Raw genomic sequence first — 26,218 nt, 5'->3', positions numbered from 1 at the left:
ATCGCGAGGTCGAGCGAAGGAGCAAGGAGCGCTTAACATGATTACCACTTACCAACGTGGTTTCATATAGCACAAACTCAATCGGGTGTGCGCTTTACGTACAAGTGTAGCAATTGAAAAATATACAAACTGCACATTTAAAACAGAAAAAAAACACAGACATCCTCAATGCGGCTCTCCTGGCACAGCAGATACTACAATATTCACTGCACTTGGGAAACACCCCCCATAATGCTTTGCAGAGCATTTCTTTTTCATAATATTTTGGGCCATAACTCAGCCTGCGGTGGTCCTACAACAGGACCACCACCAAACCGTTCAGCAAGATATGATCTTTCTGTCTAGGTCATCGGAGTCCCCACACTAGATTGCTGGGGAGGGGCAAAATAGCAACCTCTAACACAATTTAGTTTTTTGTTTAACAGCTGGGAGTCGTTTGTGCTTTTAAGGGCCTTGTTTGTAATATTATTACAATAGGCCTACTAGGTCTTAAAATGTGTAAAGCACTATGCCCTCTAGGGACTAAATGGAAAATGTCACTTACACAGTTGACATCAGTTTGTGGCATGTAGTGCTGTAGATTCACATGCTTTGCATAAGTCCGCCATCTAGTGTTGGGCTCGGAGTGTTACAAGTTGTTTTTCGTCAAAGAAGCTTTTTTGAGTCACCAGATCGAGTGACTCCTCCTCTCGGTGATAGTGCGCATGGGCATCGAGTACTTTGATGGACTGCTTTCCCGCAGGAGGGTGAAGTAAGTTGTGAAGAATTGTATATGTAAACACACACACGCATATATATATATATATATATATATCTATATCTATATATATAAAGAAAAGAAGATGTCCATGCAAAGTATATACATATTTACATAAAGAAAGTACTACAACGGCTACAGGCTTCCGGGGAGGAGGAAGGGGGCATGTGAATCTGCAGCACTACATGCCACGAACAGATGTTCACTGGGTAAGTGACGTTTTTCGTTCAATGGCATGTGTAGCTGAAGATACACATGCTTTGCATAGACTAAAAAGCAGTCCCCTCCTAAAGTAAGCAGTGGCTAGACTGTAGGAGTTGGAGTAGCTTGAAATAGTGTTTTAAGCACTGCTTGACCAACGTTTAGTTGCTGGCGAGATAATACATCCACACAGTAGTGTTTAGTAAATGTGTGTGGTGTGGACCATGTGGCTGCTTTGCATACGTCTGCCATTGGTATATTTCCTAAGAATGCCATTGATGTTCCTTTCTTTTTAGTAGAATGTGCATTAGGAGTTACTAATAGCTGTCTTTTAGCTTTGAGATAGCAAGCTTGAATACACTTTACTATCAATCTAGCTAATCCTTGTTGTGAAATTGCATTACCTTTATGAGGCTGCTGAAAAGCCACAAAAAGTTGTTTAGGTTTTCTGAAATCTTTTGTTCTATCTATGTAATACATGAGGGCTATTTTGACATCAAGAGTGTGAAGAGCTCTTTCAGCAACTGAATCTGGCTGGAAAGAAGACTGGCAATTCCACTGACTGATTAATGTGAAATGGTGAAACCACTTTGGGTAAGAATTTCGGGCTTGTCCTAAGTACTATTTTATTTTTGTGAATTTGGAAGAAAGGTTTTCCTAAAGTGAAAGCTTGAATTTCACTTACTCCCCTTAAGGAAATAAATGCTACTAGGAAAGAAACCTTCCATGAGAGAAACTGAAGAGCACAAGAATGCATGGGTACAAATGGTGGACCCATACGCCTTGTGAGTACGATGTTAAGAGTCCAGGCAGCAGCAGGTGGGGCTCTAGGTGGAATAACTGTTTTAAGGCCTTCCTTAAAAGCTTTTATGACAGGAATTTTAAACAGAGAAGTATGCTGTCTGTTCTGGAGGTAAGCTGATATTTCTGTTAAATGAATTTTAATAGATGAGTATGCAAGATTTGCTTTTTGTAAGTGAAGCAAATAACAGACAATATCCTGCACTGATCAATGTTTTTGGGTTGATAATAATATACAAAATGTTTCCTTTTAGCTGCATAGCACTGTCTGGTTGTAGGTTTGTGTGCTTCCTTTCGGATGTTCCCACACTCTGATGGAAGCTGTAGCTGTCCAAACTCTATGACCTCAGGAGCCAAATCGCCAGGTTAAGCTTACGGGGGTCGGAATGTCTGATTTTACCTTTGTTTTGAGTCAATAGGTGTGTCTGTTTGGGAGCTTGTGATGTGGTACTACAGATAGATCCAATAGTGTTGTGTACCACTGTTGACATACCCATGTGGGAGCTATGAGTATTACAGTGAGGGAGGTGTGACTAATCTTGTTGACCAGAAATTGAATTAGTGGGAGAGGGGGAAAAAGCGTAAGCAAATATCCCTTACCAACTGATGCATAGAGCATTGCCCTTGGATTGAGGGTGTGGGTACCTGGATGCGAAGTTTGGGCATTTTGCATTGTCGCTTGTTGCTAAGAGGTCTATGTCTGGTGTTCCCCACATGCGAAAGTACTGTTGAATCACTTGTGGGTGAATCTCCCATTTGTGTGTTTGTTGCTGCGTCCTGCTTAAGAGGTCCGCTAGTTGGTTGTGTATCCCTGAGATATACTCTGCTAGTAGTTGAATGAGATTGCGAATTGCCCATTTCCAAATTGTCTGTGCTAGAAGGGCAATTGAGATGAGGGTGTATCCCCTTGTTTTTGCAGGTAATACATTGTTGTCATGTTGACTGTCCTTATCAGCACTGTTTTGTGTGTGATCTGTGGCTGGAATGCTTTGAGTGTTAGGAACACTGCTAGCAATTCCATGTGATTTACATGGTACGTTTGTTGAATTGAGTTCCATTCTCCCTATATTGTAAGATTGTTGAGGTGGGCTCCCCAAACTAACATTGATGCATCGGTGTTGAGTATGGTCTGTGGCACAGGGACCTGAAATAGAAGCCCTTTTGATAAGTTGGTGTGATTCCACCATTACAGAGAGTTGTAAGTTTTGCAGTCCAACAACACTAGATCGTGAACTTGACCCTGTGCCTGAGACCATTGTTGCGAGAGACAATGTTGTAGGGGTCTCATGTTTAGACATGCATTGGGTACTATTGCTATGCACAATGCCATAATTCCCAACAGTTTCATGATAAACCTTATTGTGTAAGTTTGATTCTGTTGTAGCAGAGATTGTAGAAAGCTTGAATTCTCTCTGGGTTTGGGTACGCTAATGCTGACTGAGTGTTCAGAATTGCTCCCAAACACAGTTATATGTGCGCTGGTTGCAGATGAGATTTTTGGTAATAGACTCTGAACGCTAGACTGTGTAGGGTATCAATTGAGTATTGTGTGTGCTGTTGACAGGTTTTAATGGTGCTGGATTTTATGAGCCAGTTGTCCAGATAGGGAAAGGCATGTATATGTTGCCTTCTGAGGTATGCTGCAAACACTACTAGGCATTTGGTTAATACCTTTGGTGCTGCTGTTACCCCAAACTGGTAGTGCTTGCCTGCTATCACAAATCTTATGCATTTGCAATGTGCTGGATGTATGGGAATGTGGAGGTAAGCACCTTTTAGATCTAATCCTGTCATGTAGTCTTGATTTTGTAGCAGCGGGAATGACATCCTGAAGAGTGACCATGTGGAAATGCTCTGACAGGATGTACTGATTGAGGGTTCTGAGATCCAGGATTGGTCCGAGAGTACCATCCTTTTTTGGTATGAGGAAGTATAGAGAATATACTCCTGCCCCTTGTTAAGGCATAGATACCATCTCTATTGCACCTCTGAGTAGAAATGATTGTACTTCTTGTTTTAACAAATTGAGGCGTTCTAGAGAAAGCCTGTGCGAACAAGGGGGAATGATTGGTGGAGAAGAGATGAGTTCTAGGTAATAACCATTATGGATAATTGACAGCACCCATTGATCTGATGTAATGTTGTGCCATTGCTGGTAGAAATGTTCCAGTCTTCCTCCCACAGGAGATGTACACTGTGTGGGGATGTGCAGAATGTCACAGTTTAGTTGAGGTGGGGCACCTCTTGTGGTGGTGGATTTACCTCTACCGCTGTAGTTGTTTCCCTTGTAGGATCCCCTGAAAGACCCTTTTGTGTAATACTGTTGTCACTGCTTCTGTTGGGATGTAGAGGGATCTGATGTTGATGGTTTAAAACCACCTCTGAACTGGGGCTTACGGAAAGTAAGCCCTGAGTATAAAGGGCAGCCATAGCCTTAGCTGTGAGTTTTTTTCAATTTTTCTATGGTGGTATCCACCTCTGGGCCAAGTAAGTGCTGCTTGTCAAAAGGCATATTGAGTACTGCCTGTTGTATCTTAGGTTTGAACCCTGAATTTCGCAACCATGCATGCCTTCTGATGACCATACTAGTGTTAACACCACTTGTTGCGGTGTCTGCTGCATCTAGGGCGGATCTAAATTGGTTGTCGGAGATAACCTGGACCTCTTAAACTATCTGCTGCGCCCTTTTTTGGTGTTCAGGTGGAAGGTATTGTAAGAAATTCTCTATCTCATCCCAATGAGCTCTATCATATCTGGCTAAAAGCGCCTGAGAGTTGGCAATTCTCTAGTGATTAGTAGCTTGAGTTGCCACTCTCTTCCCTGCTGCATCAAACTTGCGGATTTCTTTATCTGGGAGAGGAGCATCCCCGGTGGACTGACTATTTGCTCTTTTCCTTGCTGCACTAACAACAATAGAGTCAGGTGGCAATTGTTGTGTGATAAAGAGTGGATCTGAAGGTGCAGGTTGGTATTTTTTGTCCACCCTTGGTGTAATAATCCTAGCCTTCACTGGCGCCGTAAAAATTAAATTTGCATGTTTAAGCATGCCTGGGAGTATTGGTAGGCATTGATACTCTTTGTGCATAGAGGATAGTGTGTTAAATAAAAAAAATCATCCTCTATAGGATCTGAATGCAACTTGTGATATGCAGCTGCCCTAGCAATGACCTGATCATAGGCAGAGGTGTCTTCAGGTGGAGATTGCCTAGCGGGGTTTAAATCAGGTCATTGGATGGAATAGAGTATGGGTCAAACAAATCCCATGGGTCTGCACTGTAAGGAGTGTCACCAAACTGATCCCCATGAGAAGAAACTGGAGATTGTGAAGAAAATTGTGTAGGTGAAGGTGATGGTGGGGGAGTATCAGGTGGTGGAGAAGCAGGAAGCAAAGGAGAATGTGGTGGTGAAGGCTGATGTACTGCCTTTGGTTTCTCCTTGTGCTTGAATATTTTTGCAGGTGGAGGCCCAGATTCTAAAGTCTCTTGGAAGGTTAATTTCCTTTTAGTTGTAGAAGGAGGTGAAGCAATAATACTTCCAGTATCTTTATGGATTTGGATTCTGCACTGCTTAGCGTTCATCACTTCAAGTATGGGCCTTATTTCTGAAGACTCCTCTGTATCTGGTGCATATTTTCCACCCACAGGTTTTAGCTCTGAAAGTTTGGAGACCGAATGATTTAATCGGGCCGAGAATGTTGGCTTTGAAATGGATGCTAGGTTTTTTTGGCTCTAAAATGGATGATGGTTGTTTCAGCTCTGAGGTGGAAGATGGGTGTTTCATCTCCAAGGTGGAAGTCTCCACTCTTCGACTCAATCCCGAAATAGGTGTGAAACACAGTTTGGTTCGACGCCGAATGCACTTTGGTCTTTTACGGTGTCGAACCTGAGGATTGGTCATCGGAATGTATTTTTTGGGTCTGACCATGGCTGGCAAGCAGTGGTGGACTCAAGACCAGTGCTGATTACTTTTTAGATGGTTTTGATGATGGGAAGGGGTTGATGTACTGACGTACTGAGCTGCTGGAATCGATTGGCTGTCCCCATCGGAGTCTGTCGGAATCAGAATCTGCAATGGAAACTGCAGTCTGAGCTTGTTCCTCTCCGAAAATGTCAGGCATTTGTTCCGATGACTTAGATGCCATCTCTAACAGACGCGCTCCTAAATCCTCCAGAGTTTTCTTTGAACAGAAGGATCGACAGGCTTCACAGCTTTCCTCCTTGTGATCAGGAGAGAGGCAGAGGTTGCACACCGAGTGTAGGTCGGTGTATGGGAACTTGCTGTGACACCGAGGAAAAAAGTGAAACGGAGTCCCATCCATAAGCCTGACCTCAATCGACGACCATGAGTCGAAATAGGCCAGAGAAGGACGCGGTCGCCCGAAAGGGCAATTAATCGACCCCGGCGATACAATCGGATCGAATATCAGAGAGAAAACGCGATTGAAAACGATACCGACAGTTAGAGTAAGAAGAGAGAAGTTCAGATAGTAGCGAAAAAAGATCTACCGGAGCGAGAAGGATCACATCCGAACCTGACGGTGGAAGGAAAACAATCTAACAAAGGACTCGATGCCAATGCACATGATCACCGAGAAGAGGAGTCACTCGATCTCAAGACTCGAAAAAGCTTCTTCAAACAAAAACAACCTGTAACACTCTGAGTCCAACACTAGATGGCAGACTTATTCAAAGCATGTGTATCTGCAGCTACACATGCCATCGAACATATGGTTACACTGCATTACTTTCTGTCATTCTCTTTTCATGTAGTTATGCCCTCTAGGGACTGACTACATGGTTACTTGAACATGTTTCTTACAAATGCTATTTTTATTGTTTTGTCCTCTTTATTGCGATTGTGCCTATATATACTGTAATGAATCAAAGTCAACAGACCTGCCAGATATACTGGGAATCATTTTAAAAGCATTTTAGTGACAAAGCCAAGTGCCCTTCACTTGCTTGACAACATGTACATCACCATTAACATAATTTCTGAGAGGTATCTGGTTATTGAGAATGGTATACAAGATTACTTCTTGTGGAAATAACTATTACTTGTAAACAGAAATGAAGCAGTCCTTCTGCTCCATAAAACCTTTAAGAGGACATCACATTTCTGGTTGTGGATGTTCTTCAATGTAATGCCATCTTTGTGGTAATCAATGTTGTCACCTGGATGTTGTGAGTGCATAGCAATGAATCAAGGAAGAGGCGGTGTTAGGACTGCATAGGCAAATATAACTGGTGAATTTCAGCAGTGTAGGCCTTGGAGAGTATTCATATTATCTGTTCAATCATTTGTTAAGAAATGTTTATGTACTTTTATAAGACATCTTAGCATGTGAAAGGGAGGTTGTATGGGAAGTTTGTAATCCCCCAAAAGGTGTTTCTATGAATACATCCACAGGCCTGCATATGCCTTACTCAAGGTACAGAACTACAAGTTTACCTCTTCTTTTCTTTTTTTATAAAGAGATTTTTATTGTTTTGTAATGGACGATAAAGTAATGATACAACATATACAGATGATATGAAAACAAATGGTGCTCAAACACAATCAATCCCGGTTCCGGACAGAACTCAATGTGCAATATCTGTGAGTCAAGATGGTGGTCAATAACCTGGTCTCAAACTCTTAAGGAAGGATATGGGCAGTAGAAGAAAAGGGAGGAGAGGGACTCCTCCCACCATCTCCTTTGGTACAGGCGCAACTCTTCCAATTGCAGGGCTTTGTTTCAGGCTAGTCGTATGTCATGGCCTCCCACTTCCCCCACACTATTTATCTGGACACCCCCTGGCCTCGTACACTAGCCTCTCGCGCTGTGCACACAAGTCCACTCACCGGCTCCATTTACTCAGAGTCGGTGCTGCTCCGGCTTTTCAGTCCAACATAAATGTCTCTCTTTGCCACCAGGCATGCCACTCCCACAAAGCTCCTGCCCGCCCTCCTCAATCCCACATCCTTAGTGACCCCTAGCAGAAGTGGGAGTGGGGCCACCTCTACATCCTCCTGCAGGGCCCTGGAGACCTCTCTCATGACTGCTTTCCAGTAAGTCCATATAACTGGGCATGCCCATACCATATGGAAGAAGTTAGTATTTGGGTTGGAACACCGGGAACAGTCAGCTGTGGGTCGGAGGCCTGCTGTGTGCAATTTTGCAGGTGTGAGGTATGCTGTGTGTAGATAGAGGACTTGCAGGAGATGGAATCGGGTAGCCATCGTTTAGAGTCCGAGGTGCCATCAATGCCTCTCTCCATTCCTCTATTGACCCCACCCATTCCTCCCACCTGCAGCGAAGTCCCTCAAGGTAACATGAGGTATTGGTTATCAGTGAGAGGTAGATCTGGGAAACTCTGCCTCTGCCTAGATTTCCCATTACTACCTTCGCTTCCATGGGACTGTACTCAGGAATGTGTTCACCCACTCGTGTGTGCACTAGCAAAGCATGGCGGAGCTGGAGGTATTTGTGGAACTGTGTCCTGTTTAGTGAGAAGAGTCCATGGAGCTCCTTGAAGGACCTCATATGCGATCCCCCCCAGACGTCTCCCAATGTGGAGATCTCTATATTGTCCCATCTCTGGAACCCTTCCAGCCCCGCAACCTCAGCGAGTAATTTTGCATGCCATAGCGGTGTCTGTAGGGTAATGCGACTCCACCAGCCTGACACCTTCTGGGTTGCGCGCCACCCCAACAAGATTACTATAGTCACGTCTGGGATAGTCCGGGGAATTGGGCAACCATAAAGAGCATCGAAGACCCCGGGGTAGCCCAGTGTGTGGAGCTCAAGTCGGTATGCGGGGTATGTCCAGCTACCTCCTACCCAATCGTTAATTACAAGCAAGTGCATTGCAAGGTGATAGTAGTACATTTTTGACATTCCCAACCCTCCGTCATAGACGTCTCGTTGACAAGTAGTAAGTGCTAGTCTAGGGCGGGTACCGCTCCACAGGAAATGGCGCACCATTGAGTCTTTCTTTGAACCATTTCTTGGGGATTGGGTATGGGAAGTTCTGTAGTAAATAAAGGAGCCTAGGAAGGACCATCATTTTATTGAGTGCTATTCTCCCAAACAAATTGAGAGGTAGGGATTGCCAGCGCTGAAGATCGTCTTTGATTCTTGTAGTAAGTGGTGTGACATTAAGTTCTCACGCTAGTTCTGGAATAAGTGCGAGGTGGACTCCCAGGTATTTGAAACTATTTCAATGGATGGGGATGTTATGCTGGCAGTCAATACAGTCCCTCGTGGGGTGTAGAGGAACCAGTAAAGATTTGCGGGGGTTTAGAATTAGGCCTGAGGCCTCAGAGAAGAGGTCCAGAATCTGTAAGATACGTGGGCCACTTGTGGCCGGGTTAGCAATGTATAGGAGAACGTCATCAGTGTAAAGCGCCACCCAGTCCTCCGGTCCTGCGGGCCAAGGCCATCCCTCAATGAGAGGGTCTTCATGCAGCAGTTTCGCCAAGGGCTCTATTACGAGTGCAAAGAGCAGCTGGGACAGAGAGCATCCCCGACAAGTGCCTCGGCTGATGGGAAATTGGTCGGAGACCACTCCATTCACCTGTACTCTAGCCGTTGGGTGAGAGTATAGTAGCCCCACTAGGCTTCGGAATTTGGGACCAATTCCATTACCCCGCAGGACACGATCAAGGTAAGACCAGTCCACGGTGTCAAAGGCTTTTTCGAAATCGAGTAGGAGTAGGGCCATAGGGGATCGGGTCAAGACTCTGCGTTGCGCCAGGGCCAAATGCAGCCGCCTGAAACAATGTCTAGTACTTCAGGAGGGCATAAAGCCACATTGATCGGGGTGAATCAATGACGGGAGCGCTGTTTTCAGCCTGGAGGCAAGAATTGAGGACAGTATTTTAATTTTGATGTTCAGGAGGGAAATGGGCCGGTAATCCGAACAGTGCAGTGACGGAGGTTGAGTCTTGGGGATTACCACAATTGTGGCTTGGTCGATTCCAGCGGGGAACTGACCATTGCTTTCTGCTTCGTCATACTTGTTGAGTAGGTGAGGACCTAGGAAGTCGCTGCATCTACTGTATAGATCTGCTGGGAAGCCTTCCGGGCCTGGGGTCTTACCTGATGCTAGGGTGGCTATTGCACCAGTAACATCTACCAAACTTATAGCCTCTTCTAAGCTATCTCTTACTCCCTGAGGAATTTTGGGGAGGGTAATGTCGTTGAGGAGGGGGGGGGGGGACTTCCTCTCTGCCAGTGGTCGGGGGCACTCCTCACATAGTCGTGCATAATAGGAAGCAAAGCTTTGCGCGATCTCTCTAGGTGGCTTGGAAAGAGACCCCGCATCATCTATGATCTCTGAGATGACTCTGTTAGCCATAGGCTGTGTGGCTAGCCAATGTAAGAGTTTCTCGTTTTTGTCCCCCCATCCGTACACTCGAGCTGCTGACACCCTCCAAATGTCTTTCGCGGACTCCAACACCAAATGTTTAATCTCCTCACGCACCTTAATGAGTTGCCGCATGCAGGGGGCCGAGGGAAAGGCGGAGTGCCTGCGCTCAAGGCGTACTGCGCGGGCATCCAGCTCTGTTACCTGTGAATTTCATGCGCGTTCATGCGCGTGAAGGAGATGTTTGGCGTGCCCTCTAAGGGTAGCTTTACATGCAGCCCAGACTGTACCCGGGGACTGCACCAAACCCAGATTTTCTTCAAAGTATTGTGTAAGATGGTTTCTAAGTGCTATTTTGTATTCTTCGCCTTGCAGATACCATGCGTTCAAACGCCACATTGGGCGATGGGTGGGATCCGTGCCGCCTAAGCGGATTTGTACTGGTGCATGATCGAAGACTCCACGAGGTAGGATCTCGGCCCGGTGACATTGGCAACGTCTAGCGCGGGCGCGAACACGAGTGTGAGTGTGAGTGTACTGTCTTGTTCTGGAGTGCCAGGTTCTCCAGACCTCGCACAGGCCGAGGCTTTCGGCCCAGCTATGCAGGGTCGTTGATCGGCCGGCGGTGATGTCACCCAACACATCTAATCCTGAATCCAAGACGGCATTGAAGTCACCTCCTATTAGTGTAGTACCTTGGGGGAGACCAGCCACAACCTGACGAAGGGAAGTTAGGAAAGCGTCGAACCCGGTTGGAGGGGCGTATGCACATATGAGATTGAGTGGCAGCCCGTGTAGCGACCCGGACACTGCAACATATCTACCCTGTGGGTCAGTCTGCGTGGCTGTAATCACCATGGGCAGTGAACGATGAAGGAGGATAGCCACCCCCCTGGAGCCTCTAGAGAAGCCTGAGTGGTAAACCTTATTGTACCCTCCCCTCGCAAGCATGGGGCACCTAGTCCCAAGGAGGAGTGTCTCTTGTAGTAAGACCACTGAGGGGGTGTATCTGCGAAGAGTACTATATACAGCCGACCTCTTAATCTTATCTAGGAGGCCATTCACGTTCCAAGAGAGTACCTGTGTCAGTGAGGGCCACGCGTGAGGTGTGCAGGTGTGTCAAGGCGCCGAGTGTCTGTTAGTGGGCACAGGGACAACCGCTTTGAGCACCAAACTAAGAAAACAAAACAGTAAAGGAAACTTACAAAGACATAGTTGTTTAACCCCAACGTAAACATTTCACCCCCTAACCCCCCCCACCCCATACTTCAACCCAGGAAGCATCTGTCGCCCAATTACCCAATTTAAACAATACAGCCAAAAGGACTGACGGAGTGGAGTGGTGGACCCCTCCATTAAGACGGATCATCTGCAATTTATGGACGGAAGTCTAAGACGGGTACGATAGGTGGCGGGCAGGTCGCCGGTTTTCGGGTAAGGACCCGTTCCAGTCTGTATGCGCCGGCTTTGTGCGGTGTTGATTAAGTCCTGGATGCCGCAGAGTAGATCGTGTTGATTTCGTCAGTTGAGCGTCAGAGACTGGCTCAGGCGGTCACTGGTAATGTCTCCATCGCCTCGAGGGGTCGTTGAGGTGGTAAAGGGGTCAATTTTCTGCTGAGAGGCCGGTGGCTGCCTATTTGCTCTGTCTTTCCCCATCTCTCCTCCAAGATGCTGTTTTAACCTCTTTATGTCATGCTGAGTTTTTTAGGCTAGGCTCTAGTCACCCCACAGTCTCAGGTAGCTTTAAATCCAGGAGGGATATCTCCCGGGGCACAACCTCAGGGGCCAGCCCGGACACCTGAGGCAGGGCTATTAGTCAGAGTATCTGCACATTAGGTGGCTGTCCGCGGGTATATTCCCTTCAGGCGGTCCCCCCGGGAGATGGGCGACCTTCAACTGACCACGCTCAGTCGACGTCTAAGCGTCTCAAGTCAGCACTGCCGGGTATCTCTCACCTTCGGGAACCTCCGCAGGCAGTAGTCTCTCCCAGAGGGGTATTCGGGGACGGGAAGGACACACCTGTCCACCTCTCTAGCCCCACTCCCACGACGTTCGGTTTGGTACTCCTCGCCTCACCCTCCGTTCCTGCGCTGCCGCGTCATGGTTCCCTCCTCAGGCCCCGTTCCCGTAATGAGTCCAGAAGGGGCCCAGGGGTCCAGTTCCTCCCTCGCCCTCCAGCACAGAGTATCCGTGGCGCTGGATGTTAGTAAAGAACACCGAGGGGGGAGGGAGGACTAGCAGTGACAATGGGGCGACCCTCAATCTCCAGGCAGTCCATCTCTTCTCTGGAAGGAAGCCCAGGGACAGCACCCCAAGGGGTCCGGCGCCGCTCCCGCGGGCCCACACCCGCAGTAATCTAGTTCACCGGTCTCCCTCGCCCAACTGTCCTGGCGGACCGGAGTCCAGTTCTTAACTTGCCTTCTAGTGCAGAGCCCTCGTGGCGCCGCGCGCCGACAGGAGAAATACAAGGGGTGGGGGGTCCAGTAGCACTGATGAGGAGGCCCCACACTCCACACGGATCCCCACTGCCATCAGGAGCCCCCCGGCGCAAGCGCCCCGATGAGCCCACTCTGCCCCCGCAAGTCCGCCACTCGCCGCAGTCCTGTTCGCCGGTCCCCACTCGTGCGGGGATCGGTCCGTCCGGTGCATTTAAGTGCAGAGCCATCGCAGCAGCCGTGCCCTGCAGGGCAGGCCCCAAAGTCGAGGGCCGCCGTCCGGGCTGCCCCCCCAGATAGCCTACGGATCTCAGCAAGGAGGGCCCGGCATTTCTCCTGTAAGGCCTGCGCCCGAGACCAAGTGGTCCAATGGTCTTCTCCCACTGGGCGGCGGGCCGTCCGGGCCTGTCAAGAGTCTAGGCCGATCCGGCCCCGATGGGCCGGTTCTTCCTCTGGCACGGCCCGGGGTTCACTCGCCAGGCCTGAGGCCGCCGCCTCCGCGCCCAGGTCACAGGCTCCGGCGGCCTCCTCAATCCAGGGGGGAGAGAGACCCGTGGCAGCAGTGGCTACCCCCCACCCGCTTCGCTCGCACCACGACCCTTGCGCAGGGTCTCGGCACCGGGCCTCTCCTGCGCCCTTGTTACTGCAATATACTAGCACGTCCGATTCAGGACTCAGCGCTACTTTCGGGGACTGCGGCAGGAGCCACGATCCACGCCGCCATCTTGATCACAGGATTGGGCGGCCCGCAGCGGGACCCGGGCACCGCCGCTTCTCGCTCTGATTCCTCTGGGTCTCTAGTTGGCAGGGAGCACGTAGGATTTGTCGGATGCGCATTACAGGGTGGGAACAGGGTCGGCTTCCTCTGGCAGATGACGGAGGGGTCCAGAGCACTCTCAGAGGGCGACCGCTATATTGACGCCCGAAGCCACGCCCCCAAGTTTACCTCTTCTTATACTTAAATTACTAGACATCCTTAAACTCTTCCAGCTTGTGTCTCGGTCATCAAATATACTTCACTGATCGCAGACATTATGCGTACAGCTCACCACATATCACTGGGCTTTAGAAGTGTTGATTGAGTTGCGGACTGGACATCATGACGTTAACTCTCAAGTAAATGGGCCAATGTTTATGAACTTTATTAAGGTTCCTCTCGATATATAAAGTCGATTTCAAGTTTTGTAACATGATCTGATTAGGTGGGATAGCCCTTTCATTGGCCAACTTTTACATTTATTTGAGAAAATGTGTACCCAGAAAAAAGAATTGTTGTGCTTGGGAGGATATTTGGTCAAAAGACAGGAGTTACAGCCCTTCTTACCAACCTGACAGCAATGTGACATTGAACGTAATATTTTACCTCCAAATTCCCCATCTGTCCCAAACTGAGCATGTTTAGTGGTAAGTGGACATTAGGAAGGACATTTTAAGTTTATAAATTTTCTCAAGTGGTGAGATCAGGTCACCATGTATTATGGTTTTTATGCTGCCATATCAGGATGCCATGCCTTCAGTCAGTGTCCTTGAAAATGGGTAGTGTCAAACCTGCTATGTTGTACTCATTGTATGGATGAGGTAGGGCTGTATACCAATGTACTTGTTTCAGAAACTTATTTCCATCAGAGGCCAAAGGTTTGAAGCCTAACTTGATCAATTCAGTTGTTTATTGTTTTGGGCTATGTACTGTACATCAAGCATTCTGGGTAACATTAGCTGTGTATATATTTTTAAGGCTACTGGACACCCGACTGTGTATTTTGTGCTAAATGTACATTTATTTTATCATCACTAAGCATCACTGACTTGGAGCTAAAATCTCAAAGCTCGTAAAGTCAATGAGATAACTCAACAGCAATAGTCAGGTGCCTGGACAAGTTTCAGAATGAAGTCACTTTGCTTTAGCAGCAACAGGGTCACTTGAATAAGCCTCAGTGATGATCACTGCCTGACTGCGCATTGTCAAATTGTGTGAAACCTTTCCAGTGGCACCACTGTCTCTTCAAGATGTACGGTTGTATTTTATAATCGCCACTTCAAACATGGGTAAATCTAAAGTACAGGCCAAAAAAAAAAAAAAACACATTGTGTTTTAGGCTGTGTGTTCAAGTTGAGAATCAGTGGCCACTTGTGTTTCATGGGTAAGCAGAGGAGTCTGACCAACAGAGCTGCCGCCAGCAGCACCTTTGAGCTTCTCCCCAAAGGAGTGCAAGCGCCTTCCCTCATGACTCTGGAAAAAGAACATGAGATGCGGTTCAAGTGCTGCTTAAGGTAGAGCATTTAATTATGTTGACTCAGCAAAATGCCAAGTAGCAAAACTGATATCACTTACCGTTTAACACCCATCATCACAGAGGGACACCAGGATGCACTTTTAGCCCCTCAGCAGCTGCCTACTTGCTGTTGTGGGCTACACGAATCGCAAAGAGTGGGAAATTACATATAGTAAACATTTCTGGGATCCACCCGTTTACTTCCTGCTCTCATGAACCTCTTGGGCAAGGTGTAGCAATAATATGTTGAGGTAGGGTCTGATAAACCTTCCTACACTCTTATCAATGTCCATGCTTTTGTGGCACATTGTCAGTATGCCATAACAGCATAGTCACTTTGACATTACACAGAGGCTTTATTTATAGGAAACAAAATCCTATTCCAGACACTGTTCAGAGGGTTAAAAAGGTTGTTGATGGGAAAAATGAGACTGTATGACCTAATGCTAGGTAAAGTACATCTATATGAATCTACTCTAGGTGATACAATCAGGGTACCTGCCAAATGGATGCCTACCACGTGGACAAAAATGTTGAACAAATGTTGACGTGTGATGTTTGCCAATAGTTAAAATGCATAATTTATTCACTGCACATTTGGTTTATGTGTGTGCAGTGTTCCTGTAGTGGGAGGTCAGTAGTGCTTGTCTGCCTTTCAATTATTTACTTTTTCTAGTTCTTGGCTTTTATTTTCCTGCTTTGTCCCTGGGCCCAATGATCACAGTAACTGGAAAAGTATTCAGCTCTGGCTGTACCAGATAAGCAGCAAGTTCTGCCGAAGCGCATTTGAGAGATATCAGAAAGGAAAACGGGTCAATAAAAATATGCACTGAATGGCTATTTGTCTGGTACATGGGGGTGTTTTTCTTACCTTCAGCCTTTGATTGAAAGCATCGAACAGCAGTTTGATTCCGTCCTGAGTCAGATTGAGGATGAGGTCATGGCTAAGAGGACACTGGAAAACAAAAAGGTGGTATGCTTTTATCTGAAGGTGTAACGTTTGCCAAAGGTTTTACTTCCCGTAGAAAAATATATTGCTCAATTTGTAGCATTTGTAAAGGAACGAAATGCATTACACATATTTCAGGTTGTGCGTGCACAAGTCTAACTCTGCTTCATTCCTAGATTTGGGTTACTGTGCCCAAGACCTAAACACGAGTGAGTAGCTACATGCCACTCTATCTGCCGGTTACCTTCCCATATCCGGGCCAATGTTCAGCAAACTGTTGTGGTGTGAATATAGTGTACACCCTACACCAGTAACCTTTGACTAAAGATTTATTGGAGAACACAACCTAGCGTCGGTCCTTTCCAAAACGCCTGGGGAAATTGACAGTCTTGAAACCCAGTTCGCCTCACAATCCAAAGTGGAACACATGCAAATGCAATACAACTTCCATCATATCACATCCCCCTCTCGTCTCCCATGGGTGAAAGGAATGATAATTAATTCAGAAAATATAAAGTAAAACTGCAATGTATCTACTGAACAAAGAATTCACATTACCCTCGTAAAGTATGTGAGTGCAAAACAAAATAATATAAAATATAAATATACTGGCAATCTACCATCTCACAGTCTTCAAGGTAAGTTAGTGGTCTATGAATACTTGCTTCACGTGTTGGTCTTGAACCACTAGCTCTACAATCATAAAGGTTGATCCCAACACTTCTATCCCCGTGGATCTCTTCATCCATCATAAACATCATCCCTGAACATCCATCACTCTCTTCCCTCACACATTCACCTCCTTTTTGGTATAAGGCCACATTTCTGAAATTCCACCTTCCCCACCCCTTCCAATACCACAAAAAAAGTTCCCACCTTATCAATGCGGAAGGGACCTTTGAATTTGTAAAGTCCCCCTGAAACCCTGCCAGATTTTATTTTGACTCAATCACCAACTCTAAATTTGGATACTCCTTTTACCACGATCTTTACTGTCCCCTGACCTCCATTTTTAACCCATTGCTTCAACAGGCAGGAACTAATTTAGTACCTGGTAATCGCCCTCACTTTTCCTGAGAGGGAATTTTCTGAGTGATATTATGAGTGGTGGTGCGATATGGCCACACTATACTGCCCATCATTTTATTAACATTGCATTGATTGGACAATTCTAATTGAACTGTACCTTTGACCAATCTGTTGGCCTTTTCTGCTAAACCATTCCCCTGGGGATCATACAATAAGGTGCGAGAATGTTTTATCCCACAATGTTACAGAAAATTAACAATTTTGTGAAAAGTTAACTGTGTGCAATTATTCATTGTAAGAAGCATGGAAACACCTCTTTCCTTAAATGTTCCTCAAGAGTGGTCTTTGTGGTGACATCTCTCATGAATTTTACGGTTAACCATTTGGAATATATATCAATGACTACTAAGGCAAACCTCAACTCACCAGACAATTCCGCCAAGGGCCCAATTAAATCTAAATACACTGTGTGGCAAGGCCTACCAGGATCCTCAAGGTGACCACCTTCTTTCCTGCTACTCACTCTCAATCTTTTCTCACTCTCCTTACAAATACTACACTTCTCCACCCACCTCTTGACATGATCATCCAGACCCGGCCACCCAAACTCACCCTTGAGTCTTTTCATGGTCAAACCCTAGCCCAAATGGCCCTCATGCACCAAGTCAAATAACTTACGCCTCAAACTTCAAGGTGGAATAAATCGATCACCCCACATTCCTACCACACACTGATAGCGCCAGAACTTTAAAGTATGCCCTTACTGTTTCTGACAGGGTACTCCCTTCTGCACCACACTATCATTTTTGTTAACCTCTTTGAGTATCACATCAGAATCCATTTCTTCATTCCATTGCACCATTGTGAAAGCTCCCAAACCACTATGTACTATATCTTGTACTGATGCTTTTGCACCTTCTGCATCCCAGCTCCTTACTGACGGACCATCCACCATTTCCCAGTCCAACAGCAATCTCAGCACACAATCAACCTGTACATTCCTCCATTCTGGCACAAATTCCACTGTATATGAATATTCTGGAGTCTGGACTTTACTTTGCCAACCTAGCTGATCTTTTGCCTGCTCTACCAGATGATAAAACTTTAATCAGAGGCTTGTGATGCTTTCTCATAATAAATGGCAAACCCAACAAATATACTCGAAAATACTCAGAACGCCTAGCAGCAGCTAATGCCTCATGTTCTATTACAGAATAATTCCTTTCTGCATGTGTCAAGGTGTGTGATGCAAATGCAACTGTTCTTTCTTTCCACCCATGTATTTGAGACAAAACCACTCCTAATCCTGTTGCGATTGCATCAACTGCAAGTAATGATTTCAATTTAATATTGAAAGTAGGCAAAATCCCAGCATCACAAATTTCCCTCTTGATATTATCAAAGCAAAACTGCTGCTCCTCACACCACACAAACTTATTCCCTTTTTGTAACATATTCTTAAAGTTTTCATTCAAGCAAATCGTTCAACAAATTTTGCATAGACCTAAAAATGATCTCAATTGGTCTTTATCATGGGGAGCAGGTGCCATTCTTATAGCATCCAACAAACACTGCTTGGTTTTGGTTCCCTCATTGGTTATAGTATGCCCAAGATAATACATTTGTTTAGTTAAAAATGTACGTCTTTCATGATTCAAAGTCCACCCAAACTCTTCCAATTTCTTCAACACAATCTTCAAGGTGATATTATGTTGCTCCACTATTTCGACCATGACCAACATGACATACTGAAAATAGATAACATTTTTCATCGCTTCAAACATTTGTGTCATCACCTGCTGGAACAAACTTGCAGCAGACGCTTAGCTGAATGATAATGAGTGAATTGGAATATTCCTTCTGTCGTTATAAATGCTGTTAAGGCTGTAGAATCATAGTGTAATCTATTCTGATGGTAGGCACTTCTCAAACCCAATTTTGAGAAATACTTACCATCCTTCACCAGTGGCAATAGTTAACTGATATTGGGAAGTGGGAATGTATACGTTACAATCCCCTGTTCAAGGATCTCAAATCCACACAATCTTAATCAACCATCTGATTTTTGGGTGATAACCACCGGAGAGATCTATTTAGAAACTTCCACAGGTTCTATAATGTCCTTCTTTAACATGTCATGCAACAGTTCTTTAACATCATTCCTCACTGACAGTGATACCCTTCTCAGCTTGTGCTGTACAGGCACAGCATTCTACTTCAACATGATTTTATGCACATACCCTATCAAGCATCCAAGGTTTTTTCAAAAACCTTTTTAGTGCCGTCAAACACATCTCCCAATTGAACTTCTTCCAAAAACATTACTCGATTAGGGGCTCTAAGGATTAATTATAATATTGAGACCAAACTGGTGCATCCATCCTAATATGGGAGGACCATCCACTGATACATACACCTTGCCTTCTGTGTACCATGTTCCATACTGTATGCACACTTCCATGTTTCCTACAATATAAATGGATTCCCCCTGATACTCCCCTGGATTGATATCCTTAGGCAATAATTTCACATCTCTCTAATGCATCTTGAATAACGTCTATGGGATGATGGTATACATAGATCACGAATCAACCAGGAGGTCTACTTCACGCCCACACACCCTAAACTTAGCAGTAGGATGTGAGATTCTCCTCTTGTCACCTGAACATATAAAAATACTGCATTCTTCTTCCGTACTATGATCTACAATCAGTACTCTATCACCATACTTGACATCATCTGCTCCCTCTACAACACTCTCTAGATTTACTATGTTTGCCCCATCTTTGTTTTCCTTACACATTTGTGCATAATGACCTTTGCGCCTGCATCTCCTGCAATCTTTGTTGCTCGCAAACCACCGTTTGGAGCCTGAGGTATTGTATGTACTTCCACTGTGAGTGCACTCTTTTACTTTGCTTTTGAATGCAGACATTGTTTTCCCTTTCCCTTCATCCCCCTCCAACACTTTGAGCATCAATATTCACAATAGAAACATCACCCCCATCTCCCTTCTGTTTAACTTCTCCATGCATTGTTGAGATTATTCTGTCCCTTTTGCCATTTCTACTGCTTCCTTAGGAGATGGATCCTTCACCACCCATGGCCTTTCCTGAATTTTTTTTTCTTTACACTGAACTATGAGCTGGTCACAAATTAATTCTTCTGTCATTCTGTCACAACAATACTTTACAGAAAGTTCCCTAAGCCATGTTACAGATTCATCAATTGATTCATGATCTGCTTGAGGCTGTGTACAAACTTTGTACCTAGCCATAACCAAATGGACCTGCTTAGCAAACCTGGTCTCTAGCAGTTTAAGCGTTTATTTATACACCTCATCCATAGGCTGACCATTTGGACCCAACGCCACCGGCAAATACTTGAAGATTTTTTGGCCCTCACAACCTAATGCACTCAATAACAGTGCTTTTTTCTATGCTGCTGAAAAATTCTGTCTGTCCAATGCAGTGATGTAAAATTTTCACCCAATCCTCCCAAATTATTTGGGATGACCCCTGTTGCAATAAAAATAAGATTTTGCAATGCAATGGGTCTCGCATTCGCTAGAGGTAGAGCTATTAGTGTTGTAAACTCCTAACCGGACTTTTCTTGCCACATAAATTGAAAATGAAAAGTAAAACAGTTTCACGTAAGTGAGCCTATTCACAGCACTACGGCCACCATTAGTACCAGAGTGAAGAGAGACAAAATGAAAAAGAAGTTCGCTCGCAGTAAAACTTATTGGCAAAAGTGCAATTAGCCATGTAACAGGGGCGGTGGCCAAGGCGGTAACAAAACCCCAATGTCAAAGGATTTTTGAAGGGCAAGCCCACGAACGATTGGTACTGATGGATGTGAAGTGGGCGTGGTTAAAAGCCCAGATACATACCAACACGCCAGAAATGCAGCGCTTGCACGCTGCTATGCTCAACCTAAAAATGGTGGTTGTACGAAGCTGGCCCAGTATGTGGTGGACACCTAAGGTGTTACACCTTATACTGGGTCCAGGCAAACCCCAATTAGCTAGTGTTACAGTGTCCAGACAACCAGGGCTCTCTAGGGTAGCTGTGGTGAGCAGTTAATACTTATCTAGAAGGTATGTGAAGCACTTGCAATACCACAGTAGTCACACAGTAGCTTATCACACATGAAAGGAACCACACAGTGTTGCAAAAATAAAGGTACTTTGTTATAGGCACACCAAACTAGACTACCATTGGTATACCTCCCGCTCGAGGTATGAACACACGATATACACAGGTAAGTTCTCAGGAAAAGCATAGATAAGAAAGGGACTTATAGGGGGCTAAACAGTGCTTAATTTGTGCTTGTTGTTTCCAGTGTGGAACACCAGCACTTATTTTTGAGGGCCAGCATTTATTTTTCTGCCTCAAGTATTTACTACAAGAAAAAGACAAAATGAGGGGCAGACGGAGGAAGAAGAAAAAGCGTCACAAAGGGAGAAAGCAGAAAGCTGCAGAGTGAGCTGAAGGCCTGTGATGGCTTCAGGATTATGCTGCCTAATTGCAGCAGCCGCATGTTTAAGGGGAGGCTTTGGGCAGTGGCACATTTTTATTTACAAACTAGGCACTGGGGCCAAACCATATACTAACTAAAATGGACTGCATACGGGTGTCCCCCACTAGAATGTATGGAGTAGTTAGACAAGCACTGGGGAGAGTCGAACCCTAAAAGATAAGTACCTACAGGAACCCATCGGCCGAGTGCAGAGAGGTAAGTTACACAGTTTTCCCATAGGCTAACATGGGGGTATCGCTGTTGAACCAAATTACAGCCTCCATCAAAATTATGTTCACGCTCATTCCTGGGGCCGTAAACTGCCCTGCAAAGATGGCATCAGATCAGATTGGAGTGTGTTGCGTTCCAGTGACACAGAAGCAGGACTGGACCGGTGGAACTCCAGGGCAGATTTCAGGAGAGGAGGACCTGCAAAAGAAGGGGAGACAGTCCATTCCACGCAAGTGTCTCCAGACGGGGCAGGAGCCAATGCCCACCCTTCTGTATCTGAAGATCCAGGTCCACGTTGATGAATGAAGTCCAGCTGCGGGGCCCAGGAGCTGCAGAGGAGACACTGAAGTCGCCTACAAGCTGTCCCTCGATGGACACTGGATTACATATGGGTCAGTGGTCAGGGGGACCACCAACAAGCACAGGCAAATACAAAAGGAGCTGTTGGAAGTTTTGTAGAACTGTGGAGAACCAGCCAGGTCTTAGGTACTCGACCCTTGGATGAGAGTCCGAACTGACCCTCAGAAGACAGGAGAGACAGCAGAAGAAGTTGGAGCCCCCGCAAGCAACCAACTGGCAGCAGGCACAGTAAGTCGCACTGAGGCCCAAACCAGCACACCGGAAGAGGAGTCCCACATCCCTGAAGCAGCAGAGAGGAGACAGTCCTTGCTAACAGGGTGCTCAGGGCTGGAGCTACTTGAAGCCTGAAGATCCCTCGGAGCAGGAGTCAATGAGCCTTGGTTGGTGCAACAGTTGCGGTGCACAGGGATTCTGTCCCAGTGGCAGAGGCAAAGGCTCAATGTATCCCATGTTGGACAGAAGGCACAGAGGACCCAGTGGATCCCTCAGAACTACAACCTGTGTTGGAGAATCTTTGCAGATCCAAAGGACAGAAGATTCCACCAGCCGGTAGTCATTGCCTTTTGTGCCTGACGATGCAGGGGAGTGACTCCTTCACTCCAAGGGAGATACCTTCTTGCTTAAACTGAAGTCTTCCCGACCCCAGAGAATGCACAGCTTTGGAGATGTTGCAGAATGCAGATAGGAGCCGTGGAAACAATGTTGCAAGGAGAAGTCTTCTCAGATGACGCAGTTTTGTTTGGTTCCTGTGTATCCCAGCAGTGGTTCCAGAGGCCAGGAGCAGAACATGTCTTTGCAGAAAAGTTCCTGGTGGAGTTTTGCACAATGAATCTGAGGACCCATCCTCAAGGGAGTCCCTAAATAGCCCGAAAAGAGGATTTGGTCACTTTCTGGAGTGATCACCTCTCAAGAGGGGTCATTAACGTCGGCTACATGGCAATCCAGTCAGATGCTCCCAGAAGCCTCTGAACATCTTGTTTCCAAGAAGGCAGAACAAGTTGCCACCTGGCGGAGCTCTGGGCACCACCCTAGTGTGGAGCTGGATAGCGGACTGGTCACCCCCCTTTCCTTTGTGTGCATCGCACCAGAGCAGGAACCAGTAGTCCCTAGACTGGTGCAAACCAGATTATGTAAGGAGGGCACCAAATGTGCCCTTCAAAGCAGTTCGGTGCTGTGGGGAGGCTACCTCTCCACAGCCCAGAAACACTTATTTCCAAAGGAGAGGAGGTTGCATCCCTCTCCTACAGGATATCCTTTCTTCTGCTGTCCCCTGCTTGAGCTGGTCGAGCAGCAGGACAGCAGAATCGTGTCTGGGGGGCTGCAGCAGAGTGGGGGATCCTCTATGGAACCCCCAAAGTGCAAGGAATCATGCCACCCATTCCTCATACTGGGATCAGTATTGGAGTATGATTCCGACATGTTTGATAGCAATATGTAGCTGGACGACAAGTAGTGACCAGTGGCCAGTACATAGAGAAAATGGCTTCCTTGCACTTACGAAGTCAAGACAATTGGAACTGGAATTTGTAGGGGCACCTCTGCTAATGCAAGGATGCTCACACACTAAGACCTGCACCTTGCCATTTGGGCTGGAAGGACCTATCATAGGAGTGACTTACAGTGACCAGGTATAGTGACCAGTAGTGAAAGGATGCATGCGCCTTTTCACGCAGGCTGCAAATGGCAAGCCTGCAGACACAGTTTGCATGGGCTCCCATGGGTGGCATAATACATACTGCAGCCCATGGGCGACAACAGGTGTACCAATGAGTGGGTACCTAAGTACCATCCACTAGGGACTTACAGGGGTACACCAGTATGCCAACTGTGGGGTGTATGAGGCACCAAGACAACCAAATTTGGAGGCAAGAGCATAATCAATGGAGTCTTGATTATCACAATCTCAGTGAAAACAGTCTAAGCACACTGACATCAGGCAAAAAGTGCTTTAATTGAAAACAAATGTCATAATGTAAATTTAGTATCTTAAAAACATGAAATGCCAGGGTCCACCTCCAAATATTCCTTGGTCCGATACACACCTTGGCACCGTGGCCTACGTTCCAGGAGCTCAACACTTATACTCACTGCAATATCCAAAACGATAGTGCACCAGGATCACCCAGGTTGTGTCTCCCTTCATTAACAATATTCTCCAAGTCGGCGCCAAAATGTTGTGGTGGGAATATAGTGTCCACCCCCACCAGTAATCCCTGAATAAAGATTTATTGGAGAACACAACCTGGCGTCGGACCTTTCCAAAACACCAGGGTAAACTGACGGTCTTGGAACCCCGTTCGCCCAACAATTTAGAACATAACGCATGCAAATGCAATACAGCTTACATCATAACACGAACCGAACATAAAAGTCTGTTATGGTCAGTGGCATTACATTAAAATCAGGGAGCCTTTTTGCTCGAAATACCCTTTGCAAGGATCCAGTCAGTTCTTGTGTGTCACGTCGCTTCTCTGGTACTTTTGGAAATTCAGGGGCAACCCTTGACGTGAGCACTGCTTTTATTCTATGAAAAGAACGAGACAGAGAATACTTCAAGCTCACCGATTTTCCAGTGTCTCTTTGGGCCTTGCCTTATATAGCATAGCAAGGTCGAAGAGCGAAGGCTTACTCTTGGAGGGTGGAATAGGGTAGAACGCCTAGTTTGGGCAGCACATACATCACTTAAAATAAATAAAAATCCAAGTGTAGTCCTTTTAGTCAGTTTTAGAATTGAAACATCTTGTTTTTTGTCTGGTGGTGGTTAGGGAAGTCACACTCCCGCTCTTTCTCAGCCTCTTTTGAGGTCTCAGCCTTGTTGAGGAACAGTAGGTACCGTTCCTGAAAAGGGTACTTGGTAGATCGAGACACTGTCAGTGTCACACAGGTGGAGGCACCTTCTCCATTGGCATCTGTAGTTTAACAGGTAAAGTTCACAACTATGTCAGCCCATCAATAAGATATACCGGGGCACCGTGGGTTAGTCAGGCCATGTATAGGGACATCCAGGTACCAACTTTTCGTGAATTTTTCCTAAGGTAGCACTGAGCTACAGCTTTGATTTATTTAAAGTCCCATAGAAACATGCCCAGTGCTATTCTAGCCTAGGTACACCTTCATCAACTACTTCAACCAAACCCAACAAAAACCAGCCCAGTGATGAAACCACTATGGTACTGGATGGGCTTGGGTTAGTAACCTTTTAGCTACTTGTTGTTACTTCTGGAGCCATGAGGCAGCAAATAAATAAATAAATAAAATACAGGACTGTTCAGTTTAGATGCAAACCATAAACTTCTGAGCCGTGAAAAACAGCACAAAAGGTTGACGGGATGACAAACAAGACATGGTCACATGCAGAAAGTAAGCCCTTCTTCAGACACTGGAGATAAATACTGCATCCCCTGTCCAACAAACATCTTGGATATAAAAAGAATAATTTGGATTGGCCTTTATTGCGTTTGGCTACAGCAAGGAAATAGAAAATAAATATGTGGATGGTCGGCTTCTATTTTAAGAAAATACTATTAAGACAGCAGCATCAGCGGCTGCCTGATGGCCCATACAAAAATAAAATTTTGTACCATTCCCTGGGTAGGCGGCACACAAAAATGCTGCACTATGTCACTTTGCCTCTGGTCCCAAAAACCTTTGCTATGGTTCTAAAGGGGATCTACACCTCAAATAGCACCCTCAGTGCAATAACCTTACTGTTCCCAATCCTATCCCCTCACCCTTGTCTGTGCGACAGAAACGCAAATTATAAATTGGAAAACTGACCGAATGCTAATTTGCTGTCTCAAGGTTGATTTTTGGCCATACTCAGGTAGGATCAACTTACAGATAATCTCCGTGTTAAGGGCTGTTTTAGACTAAAAGATGAAACCGAGCCAGAAGCACCAGGAATCACAATATTTTGCAGTATTTTGAAACCTGGACCTTGCCATTTCACATTGAGGATGCGGCCCCATGCAATTTTCAAGTTACTGCACCTGTGCCAACACGGAACCTACGAAGGTCAACTCCCCAGCTGTCAGGATCAGAACTGTTCTTTATGGGATAAAAGGGATCGTTGTTGTGTTCTTCTCATGGTCCCCTGTGACCTGGGGACATCAAATTTACAGCCCACTCGTCCATCTTAGGAACTATTTTGCACTTCATGTTTTAGGATCTGCCACTAATTCCATTTTCGATGCTGAAAATTAATAGGCATTTTATTCCCTACTCATTGCAGTATATGAGTTGTATCGTCTACTACAGCTGAAAAAGAGAGCGAGCAGGACTGTGAGCCCTAAAAAGTCCCGTCTTTAGCC

General features: G+C 45.9%; 1 protein-coding gene across 2 annotated transcripts in view; it reads right to left on the bottom strand.

The window, feature by feature from the left end:
• Positions 1–26,218, bottom strand: part of PHAF1 (phagophore assembly factor 1) — a 262,744-nt gene that overhangs the window by 127,510 nt on the left and 109,016 nt on the right. For both annotated transcript variants that reach the window (XM_069216171.1, XM_069216172.1), the window contains exon 3: positions 15,690–15,773. In XM_069216171.1, the coding sequence (XP_069072272.1) occupies positions 15,690–15,773 (84 nt within the window). The remainder of the gene's footprint in view (positions 1–15,689; positions 15,774–26,218) is intronic.

The sequence above is a fragment of the Pleurodeles waltl genome, chromosome 12 (genome assembly GCF_031143425.1).
Source record: "Pleurodeles waltl isolate 20211129_DDA chromosome 12, aPleWal1.hap1.20221129, whole genome shotgun sequence".
Lineage (NCBI taxonomy): Eukaryota > Metazoa > Chordata > Amphibia > Caudata > Salamandridae > Pleurodeles > Pleurodeles waltl.
The sequence above is the reverse complement of the archived record's forward strand: the minus strand, read 5'-3'. Positions and strand labels throughout refer to the sequence as shown.